This window comes from Periophthalmus magnuspinnatus, chromosome 20 (genome assembly GCF_009829125.3).
Source record: "Periophthalmus magnuspinnatus isolate fPerMag1 chromosome 20, fPerMag1.2.pri, whole genome shotgun sequence".
Lineage (NCBI taxonomy): Eukaryota > Metazoa > Chordata > Actinopteri > Gobiiformes > Gobiidae > Periophthalmus > Periophthalmus magnuspinnatus.
The window spans coordinates 14,935,942-14,952,314 of record NC_047145.1 but is presented as its reverse complement, the minus strand read 5'-3'; the positions used below and the strand labels follow the sequence as shown (position 1 = coordinate 14,952,314).

The 16,373-nt window shown below is 38.3% G+C and overlaps 2 protein-coding genes across 3 annotated transcripts in view; one reads left to right on the top strand and one right to left on the bottom strand.

The window, feature by feature from the left end:
• The window catches only part of nphp3 (nephronophthisis 3), a 23,006-nt gene extending 6,633 nt beyond the window's left edge, over positions 1–16,373 (bottom strand). Inside the window, exons 1-38 of one of the 2 annotated variants that reach the window (XM_033985879.2) lie at positions 15,664–16,373; positions 15,057–15,182; positions 14,820–14,970; positions 14,591–14,743; positions 14,346–14,479; positions 14,094–14,254; positions 13,592–13,748; positions 13,443–13,517; positions 13,193–13,363; positions 12,507–12,610; positions 12,314–12,428; positions 12,093–12,236; positions 11,923–12,020; positions 11,723–11,825; positions 11,555–11,637; positions 11,321–11,453; positions 11,086–11,250; positions 10,919–11,013; positions 10,724–10,846; positions 10,453–10,642; positions 10,135–10,376; positions 9,771–9,846; positions 9,153–9,280; positions 8,841–9,081; positions 8,438–8,563; positions 8,242–8,357; positions 7,992–8,156; positions 3,644–3,743; positions 3,402–3,527; positions 3,050–3,211; positions 2,808–2,972; positions 2,596–2,737; positions 2,397–2,518; positions 2,014–2,310; positions 1,733–1,810; positions 1,490–1,628; positions 1,237–1,344; positions 676–774 (exon numbers count right to left, since the gene is read on the bottom strand). In XM_033985879.2, the coding sequence (XP_033841770.2) occupies positions 676–774; positions 1,237–1,344; positions 1,490–1,628; positions 1,733–1,810; positions 2,014–2,310; positions 2,397–2,518; positions 2,596–2,737; positions 2,808–2,972; positions 3,050–3,211; positions 3,402–3,527; positions 3,644–3,743; positions 7,992–8,156; positions 8,242–8,357; positions 8,438–8,563; positions 8,841–9,081; positions 9,153–9,280; positions 9,771–9,846; positions 10,135–10,376; positions 10,453–10,642; positions 10,724–10,846; positions 10,919–11,013; positions 11,086–11,250; positions 11,321–11,453; positions 11,555–11,637; positions 11,723–11,825; positions 11,923–12,020; positions 12,093–12,236; positions 12,314–12,428; positions 12,507–12,610; positions 13,193–13,363; positions 13,443–13,517; positions 13,592–13,748; positions 14,094–14,254; positions 14,346–14,479; positions 14,591–14,743; positions 14,820–14,970; positions 15,057–15,182; positions 15,664–15,987 (5,437 nt within the window). In that variant the 5' untranslated portion in view covers positions 15,988–16,373. Of the gene's footprint in view, positions 1–675; positions 775–1,236; positions 1,345–1,489; positions 1,629–1,732; positions 1,811–2,013; positions 2,311–2,396; positions 2,519–2,595; positions 2,738–2,807; positions 2,973–3,049; positions 3,212–3,401; positions 3,528–3,643; positions 3,744–3,831; positions 4,037–7,991; positions 8,157–8,241; positions 8,358–8,437; positions 8,564–8,840; positions 9,082–9,152; positions 9,281–9,770; positions 9,847–10,134; positions 10,377–10,452; positions 10,643–10,723; positions 10,847–10,918; positions 11,014–11,085; positions 11,251–11,320; positions 11,454–11,554; positions 11,638–11,722; positions 11,826–11,922; positions 12,021–12,092; positions 12,237–12,313; positions 12,429–12,506; positions 12,611–13,192; positions 13,364–13,442; positions 13,518–13,591; positions 13,749–14,093; positions 14,255–14,345; positions 14,480–14,590; positions 14,744–14,819; positions 14,971–15,056; positions 15,183–15,663 lie in introns of those variants that run through there. The other variant, XM_033985703.2, reaches the window with a different exon arrangement.
• Positions 4,258–7,736, top strand: uba5 (ubiquitin-like modifier activating enzyme 5). The gene is made up of 12 exons (XM_033985707.2): positions 4,258–4,573; positions 4,936–4,981; positions 5,085–5,174; positions 5,269–5,378; positions 5,477–5,563; positions 5,635–5,719; positions 5,800–5,904; positions 6,419–6,546; positions 6,617–6,752; positions 6,840–6,915; positions 6,999–7,105; positions 7,196–7,736. The coding sequence occupies exons 1-12, from the start codon at positions 4,410–4,412 to the stop codon at positions 7,271–7,273; spliced, it is 1,212 nt and encodes a 403-aa protein (XP_033841598.1). The 5' UTR covers positions 4,258–4,409; the 3' UTR covers positions 7,274–7,736.

Genomic DNA, 16,373 nt, shown 5'->3' with positions numbered 1-16,373 from the left:
TGTGGTTGCTAGGTAACAGTTATGGAACTACTTGTACATATGTCATAACTGCTGCCAGTGTCCAACCAGGAAGTAAAATTATAGTTCACTACCAAAAAAAAAACAAAAAAAACACTTCTTCTAAATCTTAAATGTAACAATTTTAACTATGTTTGGGTGAAGTGGGTAGTCTAACCTGTCATGTGTAATTTAATGTTTACTTTATGAAGAAGTGAAAAATGCAAGTCTGAATATTGTATACAGCTCATGTTTGCAACTTCATGTGACATCTGGACTTATTCAAATTACATTGAGTGTCTTTAAAATGACATCAGTTTCATTTCACATACACAACCAGCCCAGTACAGACTCAAAGCTCTTACTTAACAGAGTACATGGAAAGACTGAGTGGAAGCAGAAAACATTATCCTTTCCTTTTTTTCAGGGTATTTCTCATTCTGTCTTACTTTGACTTTGTCTTTATGGTAATTTAACACAAAAATAGCGTGCTTGGAAATAATGACTCACAGAACAAAAACAATTGCTATGGTTTGGCGGTATTGAAAACTCCAAAGCACAAGCACAATAAAATACATACAATTTTAAGTCTAGAGAGATTATTATTGTACTTAGTTACTCTACACTTGGTCCATATTTCTGTTTTGTGGCAAAAGAATAATGTAGAGATGCACATACCACTGATCCACCATTTCTTTCCGTTGATAATATAGCTGTCTCCATCTCTGTCAAGAGTGCACTCTATGTTTGTGGCATCACTTGAGGCAACATCAGGTTCTGGGAAGAGATAATAACCTAAGCTACAGTTACCAGGTAATTTACGTGAAAATTTCTCAAGGATTTTGTTTCAGTTCACAGGAAATGAACGCTCTAATTACGGTAATATACTATTGAGAATGTAACAGTAATAGTGTTTTGCTCCTCTTTGTAGTTGTTCCTAAAGTTCAGAGGGTCTGACATCATTGTTCTAAGATCATTGTAAAAAGAGCACCTCAGAGAACGACATCCCTCAGCCCCAAGTTAGCACAGTCTATGTTGACTTAACCATGTGTGGTTCACACCCACTGTGTTTCCAGGCAAAGCAGATGAAACAAAAACAAGGATAACAGAATCTTTTTAGTTTTTTAGCCATTTTTCTGATCATGTTGAGTTGTAAGTAGTAATTACTACATTAAAAATATTACTAAATATTTGAATTATGTGGTGGAAACACAGAGCTATCTATAATGCAGATAGTACCTGTCATACAGAAGCAGGACCGGATCTCCCCTTTGAGTAAAGGCTGCAACCAGAGTCTCTTCTGTTCCTCGCTACCAAACATGTGGAGGACCTCCATATTTCCTGTATCTGTGAGGACAACACAAGCAGCTTTTGCTATCACAATTAAAGTTTTGGTTTGACATTCATAAGCTAGTACTGTAAGTATGGTTTATATTTCGAGGATTGTGGTTTTGTTCAGAATGAAGATGGAAAACAACTGCAGTGGTTTTACCAGGAGCTTGGCAGTTAAAGACCTCTGGAGCAAAGAGGCAGCGCCCTGTTTCCTCAGCAATATAAGCATAATCCAGCTGACTGAGACCACTGACAGCAGGTAAAAAGAGATTCCACAGTCCGGCTGCCCATGCCTTCACCTGAATACATGAACAGTCTAATGTGTATTTTTCTATATACATTTTAACTGCTCACAATATTTTAAGAACAAGGACCATTCTAATATATAAAGTTATAGTATTACCTGAAGGTCTTTTATGATTTGAGGAGTGTGCCATCTTTGCGGGGAGTATGCGTGTTTGATGTAATACTCTTGGACCTCCTTGGTCAAAAAAAAAAAAAAAAAAAAAAAAGATTAAGGTTTGTACATAATAACTAAAAAAAACTCTCTTGGCACAGCTCTATGGGTGTTAGCTAACAATTCAGTAATCCACTTAAAATTCATGTTTTTGAATGACTTAACTACAGTTGCTTGAGCTTTCGTGTAGGAAAACAAAAGTCTATTACATCTATTTAGTACTGTACCTTTTGTGCAGGTAGAACATATTCTCTCATGAAGTCTTTGACCTGCTGGAGAACTGTTTGTCCTTTCACTGTCTGTCGGAACAATGGATCTTCACTGTTTTTAGTCGGGTTCGAAAGAGTCCTGACAAAAACACATGTGAATGAGGCTGTAAATATGAATGATTTCTTACACCACAGAGCTGATATTAACCTCTGAGCAATCTGCAAGGCAATTATAGCCAGTGGCTCCACACACTGGCCAAACTGAGCAGCATTTGAGGCACTGGCATTCCCCAGGAGATGGCGAGCATAAATCCCCTGGAAACAAAAGAATGTAACTACATTGTTATAAGACTACATGTTCTTGGAATTAGATCAATTAGTTAGTTGTGAGGCATACAAACCTGGGAAATGCCTGCCATTTTAAAGAATGATAGAGCCAGATAGAAGTTTAGATCTGGTATTGAGGATGGGATCCCTCGAAAATTACAATAAATGGAGATCAGGTCCTCCACAGATGGAATACCTATTAGCAAAAATGAGTGATATTTTAAACACCACAAGCAATAATTATTTATTAAGCTAACAATATTTCTTTCAGACCTTCTACTCCATTGAAGCTGCCCATTGTGCTGATGATTTTAAGGTCTTTGGGCCAGTAGTGAGGCATGAGCAAGTAGGCCAAGTCAGCCATTGGCTGGCCAGTGGTAGAAAGCTCCCAGTCTATCACTGCAATTACACGAGCCTAAAAACAATTATTTCAGATTATTATGTCCACTGATGATTTATGATAAGGCACAAATTATGCAAAATACCTCTTTGGCATGAAATATTAAATTATCTATCCGGAAATCTCCATGCACAAGAGTAACTTCATCATCATTATCTGGCAGATTTTTCAACAGCCAATCTGAAAGATTGTTCATTTCTGGAATGTCTCTGTGAGCAGCTGCACGGTACTGCTTTGTCCAGGTGGACACCTGTAACACAAATGTTTAATAGGATAGCTATTATTCTCATCTCATACTTCTCATACTATACATGATCTGCGATGTACCTGTCTCCTGCTGTACCCTGATCCTTTTCCATATCCTTCAAGTTTCAAAGATGCCACTGACAAAGAATGCAGCTTTGCCAACACTTCAACTGCAGCCACATACAGAGCTGTTTTCTCTGCGACAGACAGTCCAGGGAGACAGGCATCCCGGAATATACGGCCCTACAATAAACATTAAAATAAATTATACAGTGCCAGTTTGAATATGTTAAGACAAACAATTATTTATGTTTTGGATTAGAAGTTGGTAGTGTATGGACATAGGGCATAATATGGAGTACATGCTTTACATGCGCCAACTTTACAGATTTAACTGGTGTAAATTCAAATCTGAGGCTCTAGTAGGACCAACCTTTACATGTTCCATTATGTAGAACTCTGTTCCAATGATGTCTGTATCAGTGCAGTGCAGTAGAGGCTGGGGAACAGGAAAGCCAGCCAAGAACAGGGCCTTTTGCACATGATACTCTCTGTCCACCTGTAAAGATAAATCGCAGTTTGATAAATGATTGACTCATTGTATGGAGGTTTTTTCATACAAGTCCCCCACCTGCCGGAGAGTAACAGTAAAACAGTAAAACAGTAAAACCTCACCTTGTGTGCCCCTGGCAGGAGCTTTCCTGGGGGCTTCTTCCTGAGCACATAGCTTCTTGTTGGAGCCTGGATTAGGAAAGTGGGGTTGGATTGACCAAAACTAAAACAAAAAGCATAAAAGGAGCACCCGCATGGTCGGTATTAATGTAATAAGTTAATAAGTTTAAAAACTAGTTCTCCTCACTTACCTGTACTGACTGATAGTTATTATGTCATTTTTAGACAGCAGTGACTTGACAGAAAGATATTTCTGAAGCCTGTCAATGTTGAATTTATGTTGCTCTCGTACTGGAGTTGTTCGATCGTCCATGTCTAAGTCATATTAATCATTTACTTTGATGCAGTAAAACTAAGGCAGTATTGACAGTTCACCCGGACAGTTTAACAGTGCACACAGCAAACGCTGTAATGTTGTTCCGCTTTAGTGTATTTACCGTGGATCTATACTTCTAATTTACCAACGCAAGACTAGTTGAGTCATCCTATGCATTAGTATGATAAAATGCCTTCAATTAATATCAAAACCTATTTATCTCTATATATGACAATGTCCAATAGTTGTGCTTCAAACGGTGTTGTGGAACAATAAAATTCGCTCCCATTTCCGTACGGATGCTATTCACGGGTACACTTATCCTCACAGCTGACTGTGTGAAGACGTGTACAAGTTGTGTGGTGTAATTGGCTTTATTTTATATGTTTACTGGTATTTACTACCTATCTTTTGTATTCCTGGAATAACCATTGTTTAAAAAAACAGGAAAAAATGGCAACGATTGAGGAGCTGAAATTACGAGTTAGGGAGCTTGAAAATGAATTAATCAAGTGCAAGCAAAAGCAGTGTGCCGAAGAGGATGCTCAAAGCCAGTCACTCCACAGACCAAAGATTGCCAAGATGAGCGCCGAGGTGGTCGACTCGAATCCGTACAGGTACAGATGTGTACAATCCGCTTTATTTTACATTATTATAAAGTGTGTTTCTAAATTCCAAACAAGGAGTGAGGGACACGCCTCTGTCAGTGAGTCATTCATCCCATATGGTAAAGGGTGTCAAAACATTAGTTAAAGTAGTGTAGCCTTGTAATAGAAAAATACAACGATAACACTTAATTGTTTAAGTATATAGTCTGAAATACTAATACTCTGACAGTGAAAATGTTATTGATTTAATTTTGGGGGATAATAAAGGAATTGTTTATGTAAGCCTCAACATGCATCTTTTTTTTTTTTTTAGAAGGTAAAATTGTCATTTAATTTCATATGTCTCAAAATTCTTGTTTATTTTTTTACAGTCGACTCATGGCACTAAAGAGAATGGGAATTGTGGAGGATTATGAGGTTAGTCATGTCAAATCACATCTATTGCAGTTGTCTTGCTACAGTTCTATTTCCTTGGTACACATATTAAATGTTGAGTAATTGTCTCCTGATATCTTCACAGAAAATCCGGACGTACGCTGTTGCTGTGGTTGGGGTTGGTGGAGTTGGCAGTGTCACAGCAGAAATGCTTACCAGGTGTGGTATTGGTAAGGTAATTAAACTTTTATTTATCGGACATTTTCGCTTATATTGTGTAACATTTTAAATATTCCAAGTGTTTAAATTCTACATATTGTTGGTTGCAGCTGCTTCTTTTCGACTATGACAAAGTAGAGCTGGCCAACATGAACCGTTTGTTTTTCCAACCACACCAAGCCGGCCTCAGTAAAGTGGAGGCAGCAGAACACACTCTCAGGTATTAAAGAGATATACAGTATAATAAAATAAGGTGTTTCAGTTTTAGTCCTCACATTTGTTTGTTTGTTTTTTGTTTTTGTTTTTTTACCTAAACAGAAATATAAACCCAGATGTCTCATTTGAGACTTATAACTACAACATCACCACAATGGAAAATTTTAATCATTTCATGGAAAGAATTAGGTAAGACATGATACACCTTTTGTTATGTACTATTTTTTTACGTAATGTATGCACTTTAATAATCCTTATAGCCATGGAGGCTTAGAAGAGGGGAAGCCAGTTAATTTGGTTTTAAGTTGTGTGGACAACTTTGAGGCAAGAATGGCCATAAATACAGTAAGTGTTACTTTGAATCTGCTGCAAAGTGATACCACAAAGACTAGAATAAATGTAAGTAATTTCTATTTTTATTGCAGGCTTGTAATGAGCTAGGACAGACCTGGATGGAGTCTGGAGTCAGTGAGAATGCTGTATCAGGACACATCCAGCTTATTGTACCAGGAGAGACGGCCTGCTTTGCTGTAAGTGAAAATCAAATAATATTCTGAATATTTACATTAAAGGTCCTATATTACACAAAATTGATTCTTGTTAGCTTTAAGTCATGGGATAATGTTGTTACAAAACATACCTAGAGTTGTGTTTTGTTTCATTCACACGCTTGAGTGAATCCTTTTATTGTTTGTCTGTTTACATCTCCAATGCTCAAAATGCTCTATTCCACCTTGTGATATTATGAAGCGGTAGTTTTCAAGTTAACAGATACCTTTTAGAACCTTTAGTTCAATAGAGATTGGCAATGCCAGGGCTGAAATTGTCCAAATGATTTTAGTAAAGGTGTATGGAGTTTAAAAACACAGTGGAGCACTTTCTGTATTGCCACAAGACATCACAAGGTGGAACAGAGTGTTTTGTGTTTGAGAGAAGAACTCAATCTAAATATGCAGGATTATAAAATGGATCTGAAAATAGCATGAATTTTAGAAATTCAATACAAATTGTTTTATTCTATTCTAATTGTTTTGAACTATTTAGTGTGCTCCTCCTCTGGTGGTTGCAGCTAATATTGATGAGAAGACTTTAAAAAGGGAGGGAGTTTGTGCTGCTAGTTTACCCACCACGATGGGCGTAGTTGCGGGTCTCCTTGTGCAGAATGTTCTCAAGTAAGACATTTTACAATGTATACGCAAAAATATTTCTTGCTTTGGATTTACATTTTCTACTTATTTTTAGGTATCTGTTGAAGTTTGGCACAGTCAGTTATTATCTGGGCTACAATGCTATGCAGGACTTCTTCCCATCCATGGCAATGAAAGCAAATCCACAGTGCAATGACCATTACTGCAGGGAACAACAAGAGGAATATAAGGTATGGATTATTATTATTGTCTCCATGATTACAGGGAGTAAGAAAGACCCATATTATTAACACTGTCCTTCATATGTTTACGCTTAGAAAAATGAAGCAGAGCGGCCCAAAGTTGAGGCTGTTGAGAAGGAGGAAGAGGTTGTTCATGAGGATAATGAATGGGGTGCGTCAAAACAACTCCCTATCAGTATTAGCTTTTACATGCTTTGCTTTGGAGAGATTTCTAATTTATGTGCTGCTGTGTAGGTATTGAGCTGGTGTCAGAAATAACAGAAGCTGATCTGCAGGCAGCTTCAGGTCCAATGCCAGACCTCCCTGAAGGCATCACTGTAGCATACACACTTCCGTCTGAGGTCAGTGTTCTTCTGCACAGTTCATTTTGTCGCTGATCAAGAAAAGATACTCTTTGAGATAGAAACATTTGCTGTTTACTTTGTTTACAGCGGCCTGTTGAAGGGGAGACCATAGATGTGGCTGATCAGAGTCTAGAAGAACTCATGGCAAAAATGAGGAATCTATAGACGGAAGTATAATTTCTTAACACAATTATGCTTTGTTGTATAAAAACTGTTATGACACCCCTCCTTTTAAAATGATCCATGTAATTCAAATAAATATACTACACAGATTACAGAATAACAAGCTGCTGATATCAACAGAAAGCATGAACTGGAACTCATGTCATTAATACAGGGATCTTTGGCACTTATTTCAAAGCATACTGAGTCAGTGTTTTGGTGTGTACTAGTTTAATGTACAGTTATGTTTTGTGGGTGGAAAATAATGCTACATGTCTTAATTATCTTTGGTTGGCAGCAATTTTGGCATTTTTACACTGTAATTACAATTACAAGTCACATTTACTGGTGAATAAGACATACAAAATATTAATACATAGTGGATAAAATACAGCATCTATCTAAAAAAAAGGGTTTTAACTTTGTTAATTGATATGCAATTGCAAATAAAGAATTTAGAAAACACAAATATGCTAAATGTTTAGTTGTTTTTTTTTTTTACACAAATCTGTATCAATTTAAGAGGTAGGGTTAGGGTTATATAATACAATAAATAAATATTAGTGTAACAATATATAATGAAATACTGTATTAGACTTCACAGCATCAAAAGCAGCAAACATTACAAATTAATTTGAAGCTTTACAGTTGACCATAACATTTGTAGTTGAGGGGGAAAAAAAGCTAAAGAAGATGCAGTTGATACAGTTGAATTGGTCACCTTGACACTTGAGGGAGGGGCACAGGTCCTTTGAGGCTGAATGTGTCTCCACTGGAGGAATGGCGAGACGGGGCATTTCCACATACCAGCGATGGCTCCGCCTCCTTTATCTCCATAGCACGTTTGTAGAGTTCAGCTGCCTTCTCGTACTCTCCCTCCTCATAACTGTTTACAAAAAATGTAATAAATGTATGTCTTTGATTTAAAGATTCTTAATGACATTTTAGCGTGAAGCTCCATTTCACTGCACCTTAACACTGCTAGGTTTTTTAAAGTTTCTCCCACACGAGGATGTGAGCGACCCAAACTGTCTTCATACACTTTCAGGGCTCGCTCATACAAGGGCAAGGCATCGCTGTGCTTCTTCTAGAAATATAAATAAACTACAAATTTACAATGTGTACAGAGAATATCTAGAAGATGAATAATTAAGATTTTGAACGTACTAGCTGGCAGTAGATTACAGCTAGGTTGACCAATGCTGTGGCCACACTGGGATGCTTGGGTCCGAAACTTTTTTCTCTTATTTCCAAAGAGAGTTCATACAATGGGACAGCTTTCTCCAGTTTACCCTAAAAAAAAAAGACAGAAAAAAAAAATTAGACTTGCACCATGTATTTAATGTAATATAATAGCAATGTACCGATGAGTAACAGTTGTTTGAAAATTGTGATGCAATTGTGATCAGTGTCTACACTCTCTTTCTCCTTATCCTGACCTGATTCAGTCGTTGGACCTCCTTAAAAAACAACTGACAGTGTAATGCAGATGTGACGATCAAAGAAACTGCAGTTTATCCAATATCTAGATCTTCAATCTTAATCTTTCTAAAACAGATGTAGTCCTTACCCTTCGTTTATACAGCATGGCCAGGTGCTTGAGTGTGTAGGCCAGTGAGGGGTGATCAGGGGACAGGGCCTTCTTGCGGATGTCCAGAGCTCTCTCATACATGTCTTCAGCCGTCTCGTATTCTCTCCTCTCTGTGTGCAAGGCGGCTAAATTGTTGAGTGATTGCGCACAGTCTGGATGATCTGGCCCCAAAACGCGCTGACGCATCTCCAGTGAACGAGTCAGGAAAATCTTGGCAGCACTGGTGAAAACAAAGTGATAAGTCTGGCATATTTACCTAAAGATTAAAAATAAATGGTGGTAAAGACTTACTCTAGGTTGTTTTGGAGGTAGTATAAGACACCAAGCTCATTGAGTGTCTTGGCGCAGTCTGTGGAGTCTTTTCCCAGCGTGAGTTCTTCCAGCTGTAGGGCTCTGCGTCGCAATAATGTGAAGCCATACTGTAAGACAAATATACAGACTATTAACATCTGAGTAGTTGTGAGGCAACCAATAGGTAATATGTAACATATTTACCTATTGGTTGTCTCACAACTGCATACAGCACATTATCTTACTGTATCAAGTTAAGGTGCAGTATGTAACTTTGTGGAGGTAGCATGCCACCTGCATGATTCCATGGAAATAGAAAGTTAAAACTACTGACTGTTCAAGTGTGTGAGTGTCTGTCTGTATGTTAATGCTGCTGACCCCTGCTACGAGCCAAATTTTTCCATGAGGAGACAAAATAAAAGTAACCTGAACAGAAAACACTTTGGAACATTCTCCGTGCTATGGAAGATTTCCATGGACACAAGCAGAGGAGGACCTGTTCCAGGCCAAATAAGAATCAGAATTGCCCACTCACAGTAGGATGCATGTTTTAAGTGCAATAAACACAATCAAAATTAAATAAAAATACTTTTATTTTAGTCTAAGATATGTGCTCACCATGTGCCCTTTTTGGCGAGCAGTCTTCTGACGTATCTTGACTGATCGTTTCCGGAGTTTCTCAGCTTGCTCATACCTGGGAGTGAAAACAAAAAGAATGTAGATTTAAGTCATTTTTAGATATTCTACTTTGACACACCCATAAAATAAATGATCGGTTTCACTCTGGCAACAGTCAATAAATCTGGTTAAATATGAACTAACCAATAAAATGATTCCAACTTTAGTCAACTGTAAATTCCACCTAAACAAACACTGATCTACAAAATATTCCTTTATCCATTTATGTACCGTAAACATACAATTTATTTATAATGAGTTATATGGGCATAATGGATTTAATCTATAATTAGCAGCAACCAACTTGTTTTGTTTCTGGTACAGCATAGCCAGGGACTCAAGCTCTCGTGCAACACTGGCATGTTCAGCTCCGTAGGCGTTCTCGTTGATCTCCAGGGCCTGCTTGTACAGCTGCTCGGCATTTCCATACTTCTTCCACTGTACATAAACTCCAGCCAGCTGATGCAGAGAGCGGGCCACACTGGGATGGTCTGGGTCCAGCGCAGTCTCGCGTATTTCCAAGGAACGTTGAAGAGGAGCCACAGCCTACAGAAAAGGTTGAATAAAGAGATGCGTTGACATTGTAAAGGTGGTATTATAATGTGCTGTTTGTAAAGCTTACCTGGCTTGGGAGGCCTAGGTCTTTCAGGAAACGCCCTAGTGTCTCATAGAGGTTAGCCAACTTGGTCATACTGTCTTCACTTTCACAGCTTTTCTCATAATGCTTCAAGGAGTCAAAATACTCGGTTGCCATGGAACTTTTATCTTTACCGACATACTGCCAATATGCCAACAGTTCAGAGAAATGTCCCCTGAAAAGTCAAGAGGCAAACATATTTACAATAATTTGTTTTGCTAAATTGGGTTACACAAACAATGCACTTTTAAGCAACCTTTTATAGAGATTTTGTGAGACAAAGAGGTTCAGAAGGCTGAGCTGCAATTTGGTCTTGTCTTCTTGTTGTTGAAATAACCATGGCAACTCATCGGCAACGCGCCATGTGACATGGTCCTGGCTACACGAGAGCAAAACAAACCTGTGTTACAGTTGAATGACTAATGGGGGGCACATGGACATTTTATGGCACCTTAGTTGCTGGTTAAAGTAATGAATCAACTTCTCTCTGTAAATGGAGGTATTGCTGCCTCCACTCAAAAATTCTGATCTCACAGCTTCCCACGCCTAAAGAACAATCTCACACAATCAATATTTGATGGAAGGTTTTCATTTATTTATTTACTTAGCATAAATTACCTGCAGATGTTGGAACCTAATGAGTCCACATCGAAGTGTTAGAATGCACAGGTTTTTGAGTTGGAAAAGTAATGAGGAAAGCATAGGAAGCTCCAGCTCAGGGAAAAAGTCCAGCACCTCTGATTCACTGACCCCATTGTGGCTGGCACACGTAAGGCACAAAATCTATTGGTTAAAAAAGAAACCACTGTTAAATGCTACTTTTTACATTTTGTATTTTTTTTTACAAACTTACTTCTTTCAAAATGTGTCGCTCTCTGTCTGTTCGGAGTGAATTCAGTGTCATTTTTAGTGCTACCCGATAAAGTGACATGGTGTCCTGACATTGTAGGCATTGGTCTAAACTCTTTTCCAAAGGCCAGCACAAACTACAGATGCAAACCAAGTAAAGAAAAAGCATTGTTAGACAACAAATGTTATTCATCAAGCAGCATGCCTGCATAGATTCATGACTTAATATTTGCCTTACCTAGTGATGACTCTTGCCAACAAAGTGACGTATAACGCATTACAAGTGGATCCAGAACGGCAATGCCGTTCAAGTTTCTTCTCCTAATGACAGATACTGAAGTGAGCTCAGACCCCCAAAAATGTATACATGTAATTGTAACTGTGAGCATTTGGGGCAACACTTAACTTGTTCTTTGGTAAGTTTTAGTTCCACATTTTGGCACTCTGCATTAACAACACTTTTTACCTCTTTGGGACTCAGAGGGTCTAAATGAAGGGTGGGCCACAGCCTGGATATAATTCACATAACATTACAATAATATCTACATGTTTTCATACCCACAAATAGTCTGTAAATTCCAATTTTACAGTAACAAGTAAAGCTACCTCCAGGCCTGCGGACACGTCTCCACATTGACAGACACCACCACTCGCACATTAACAGGCAGAGGGTCAATCAGCCACTTCATGTGCCGTTCTGCGTGCTAAACAATGACAAGGAAGAATGGAAGATATTTTTAATGCAAACAATATCTAATTAAAAAAAAAAGTTATACCTGTATTTGATCTATTGAATCAATGATGATGATGATATTTCCTTGGTGGCGTGCAGACAGCCTTTCAAGCCAGCGAGGAAATTCTTCTAAGATCTTACTAGGTTCCATTGATAAGCCAGAAATGGACCAAAAGTGCTGGAGCAACTAGGTTTAACAAAGAACTTATTATCATTTACAAATGTATTTTTTGTAAATTTGTTTTCCAGGAAAAGGATATTTACTTTGACAGTGAGGCGTTTGATTATCAGAACTGGCTCTGAGCTTGTAGAAAGAGGACGGCCAACAAAATGGTACAAGAACAATGTGTTGGGGGATTGCTTTTGCTGTAGTTCAATCCTAAAAAAATATTAAACCGATTTTTGATGTGACTAAATCAATGAATGAATAAATAAAAAAAACATAAATTAATCTCACCATTTGGAAAGTAGAAGAGATTTCCCTGAGCCCGGGCCACCAGATATAAGCAGAGGAGGAGTGGGTGGAGGTGCAGCAATCATGTCATTTAACCGGTCAATGTACTAAGAGTCATCACATACATATCAATGAAAACATTAAATCCATGAAAATAATTACCCTAACTTTTTAAGGTGCACCATGTAACTTTTTTGGCCAGGATTTTCCCACTTGCTTATAGGCCCATTATCATTATTACTATATCAACTTATCTTTCAATATATGAAAGTTGGAACAATATTTTTTGGGGTCAGTATTTAATGTGTGTACATTTACATTTTAGTTGTACTTGTAGAAATTGTTTCTTAATTTTTTGGCTATATAAGATTTAAGCCTTAGAAGATTGAATTAATAACTTCTATGACTCATTAGATGAGTAATTTTTTAACAATGTTGTAAATTTAAAATAGTTTTTTTGGTATAAAGCTGCTCTCGGGTTATTGTGTCAGTGCCATAAATGAGTTTCAATATTATGATTTATCGTCTACATGTACTTCAGCTAAATATTGCACTTCAAAATGTGTCACTGTGACAGGCCTACTTGCTTGTCTCTCTGAAGATGTTATTACTTTAGGTCTCACCCCCAAAATTTTAAAAATTAAAAAAATTGAATGCTACCTTTAGGTAGCATTAACTTTTAACAATACCTTCTGAAAGCCTAGCTGAGAGATGCTGCTGCAGCAGGCCTGCTGGTATGACTCGATCTGCTCTTGCTCGTCATGCAGGTCCCAAAGCACATCTCCAGAATCTTCCTCTCGTCCATCCTCATGCCCGTAATCCTTTGAGTCATCATCTGTTCCCTCAAGACCCAACAGCTCCTTCAAAATACCCAGGAAGTTGAGATACAATTGGAAACATGACCCTGAAATAAACATACTTCTGGAGACAAGTTTGTACCTGTTTGATCACTCTTTCAAGCTGAGCATAAATCAGTTTTGCTCCATCTTCTGTAGAACTGCAATGATCCACAACCTGTTTAAGACAAAAACAACTGAGATGTGTCATGACTCACAAGAAAAGCATTTGTGTGAAAATGAAAGGACAACCTTAATTTTTCCTGTCTTGTCTGCTGTATTAATCCTTTCCAGCAGTTGCCGGGAAGATGTGGTCAGTTTTTGGTCTTGGTCAGCTCTCAAATAAAGTACCAATGGATGTCCCTCAGGATTCTTTACAAAGGCTTCTTCACAGTCATCCACCACCGCACTGCACAGTAATAATAATACCACTAACCATGTCACATCTTAGTTAAGGTAATACATAATCTCTTAACCATATTGTTTGATATAGAAGAACAACTAAATAATAGGGACTACTTGAGCTCCATATTAAGTAACTTATTGTTCCTAGAGTGCATTGTCTAGAAATACACGCAATGTACTACTCTCAGGGCACACATGTACATTGGGTAGTAGCATAATTGTAGGTGGACCATAGGCTTACAGCATATAAGCCTATGAGGTGAATTAGTATATATTAGAACATGTAGAGATCAATACAGTGTAGAGCTGATGTATAAGTATGTAAAGTGATGTAAACCTCTAGTTATACCTGGTTACATTAGATTTTAGAAGCAGCACACAGACTGAGCTTCTTTCAATCTCCAGTTTGCGCTCGGCATCATAAAAGCCAGCAGTGTTCTCTGGGAAGAAAACGTTCAGGTAGAAATGTCCAAGACCCTCGCACATCCTACGCAGCTTAGGAGAGTGTTTCTGAGCATAAACCGGCAAACATTAATAACAACCTTGAAAATGAATATAGAATGTGTGTTGTAACAATCTAAAAACTGAGACAAATGCCAACCTTTATAAATATGTCAAGCTCATCTTTGGTTTCTTGCGTAAAAATAAAGTAGCAGCGTACAGTGTTGCTCCACAAAGCCTGGGGAACATGAGGGGAGACCTGAAGGAGACTGGCCACTGCTGCATCCCAATCATCTATAGAAAAAAATACATAATTAAAACTGATTCTGTGGAAATAACAGATAATCACAGTACTTTTATCATGTATACAATGGCCATTTTACAGTCTTTTCAGAACTTACTTACCTCTACTAACATTAGCAAAGGGTCCTTCAACATCTATGAGACTGTGAGCAAACTCTGGTCCTCTGAACGTCTGTTGTAGATGCATCATGCTACCCATAGAGGGCTCACTTCCTAGTACACCACCAGTCCAGTACTCACATTGCGTCCCTGCAGCTGAGATAATACGAGATTTTAAAAAAACATGATAAAGGCATATTAAAACTAAGTGAGTGAAAACAGTGTGTCTTACCTGTGACAGTAGTCTGGTTATCATCTGAGTCCGAGTCATTTGGATCATAGACCTGGATGCCCTGTGCTTGCAACTGTTGCAGTTTAGCCTCCAGGTCTCTTTTAGCCCGCAGCAAATCCTGAATCTCTTTTTCTTTTGTCTCACGGAAAATCTGAAGACCATAATACAAAGAAATGTCTGATTACAGTATTTGAGTCAATGAATCAATAAAGTACTCTGTGTGGTTTATTATAGTACCTTGAACTGCCTTTTAACCTTGTCTCTGTCATGTTCAAAAGTAGATGCTCTTTCCATAGCTTGGTACTTCGCCTCAAGTGCACTTTCCTTTTCTCTAAGGATCTTCTGGTAAGTCTTCTGCAGTGCCTGAAAACAAACAAACAGAAACAAATTAATAAACAAAATGTGTAGGTGCATTGATCTGTATGTGTAGTACTTATGTACCTGAAAAAATGTCATAACATAATTAAAACAAAGATAAAAAATGAAAAAAAAAAGTAAAGTTTCTGGTGGGAGGTCGACAACTGCTTGTCTCCGTGGATATGCCAGGAATATTCCATAGTATAGCGTTTAACCTATGTATTTTGCACATATTCAATTTCACGTGGTTTATTGCTAAAACACATTAAAAACTATGAATCATACCTCTCCACAGATCTGACATGTAACTTGGCTTGGTGGTAAGATAGGTGTGCTGCAATACAGTTAAATATTCTAGGCAAAGTAATAAAATCATGGAAACAAGAAAGTGGTTGGCCACCCTCCAGCAGAAAAGTTACATAGGGCACCTTTAATAACCATGGCATTATTTCACTGCAATCAGGTACTGTATAACAAAATAATTTACCTGAAGTTCGGCTCTCAGCCTTTTATTCTCCTCATCCAACTTGGCCTCCTTCTTCTGCATGGACGCGATCTCATTATTTTTACTCACGCGGAATATCTCATACTCTTTGCGCAGTCTCTCGTACTCCGCGGCGTACTCCAGGTCCACGGAGCCTGTTGACTTAAAACTAGCCCCGATCACCCTGGGCCCCCGGCGGAAAGAGCTGCGGAGGAGACGGGCTTTGGGCTTCACCTCCACCGGTATCTCGCAGGCTTCTCCCCCTTCCCCGCCGTACCCATCCTCGATCACCTCGCCGGGGCTCACCAGAGAGGAGGCCGTGCCCATCCTGGCTTAGACTCTAACGGTAACTACTTTTTTGAGTGTCCATGATGACTGTCCAGCCCCTTTTCACAACAACTAACGGGACAGGCACGTTCAGGTGGGCATCCTCGAGGAAAACACTGAAGTTTAAGTCGAGCTAATGTAAAGTATGCATAGTTTTAGTTAAAATTAAACTATTTGATAACAGTTAAATCAGGTTTTTCCACTAAACCTGGACAGTGTTTTCTTAGCTAGTGTTAAATGCTAACTTTACGCGATTGAAAGCAAAGGGACCGCCTAACTATCCACGGACGGACATGTACTGCAAATAAATAACACAATAATACCGTAGTTAGGTGATGTAAAAGTAAAGAAAGACTTAATAGGAGTGGTTAAAAATGTAATCTTAA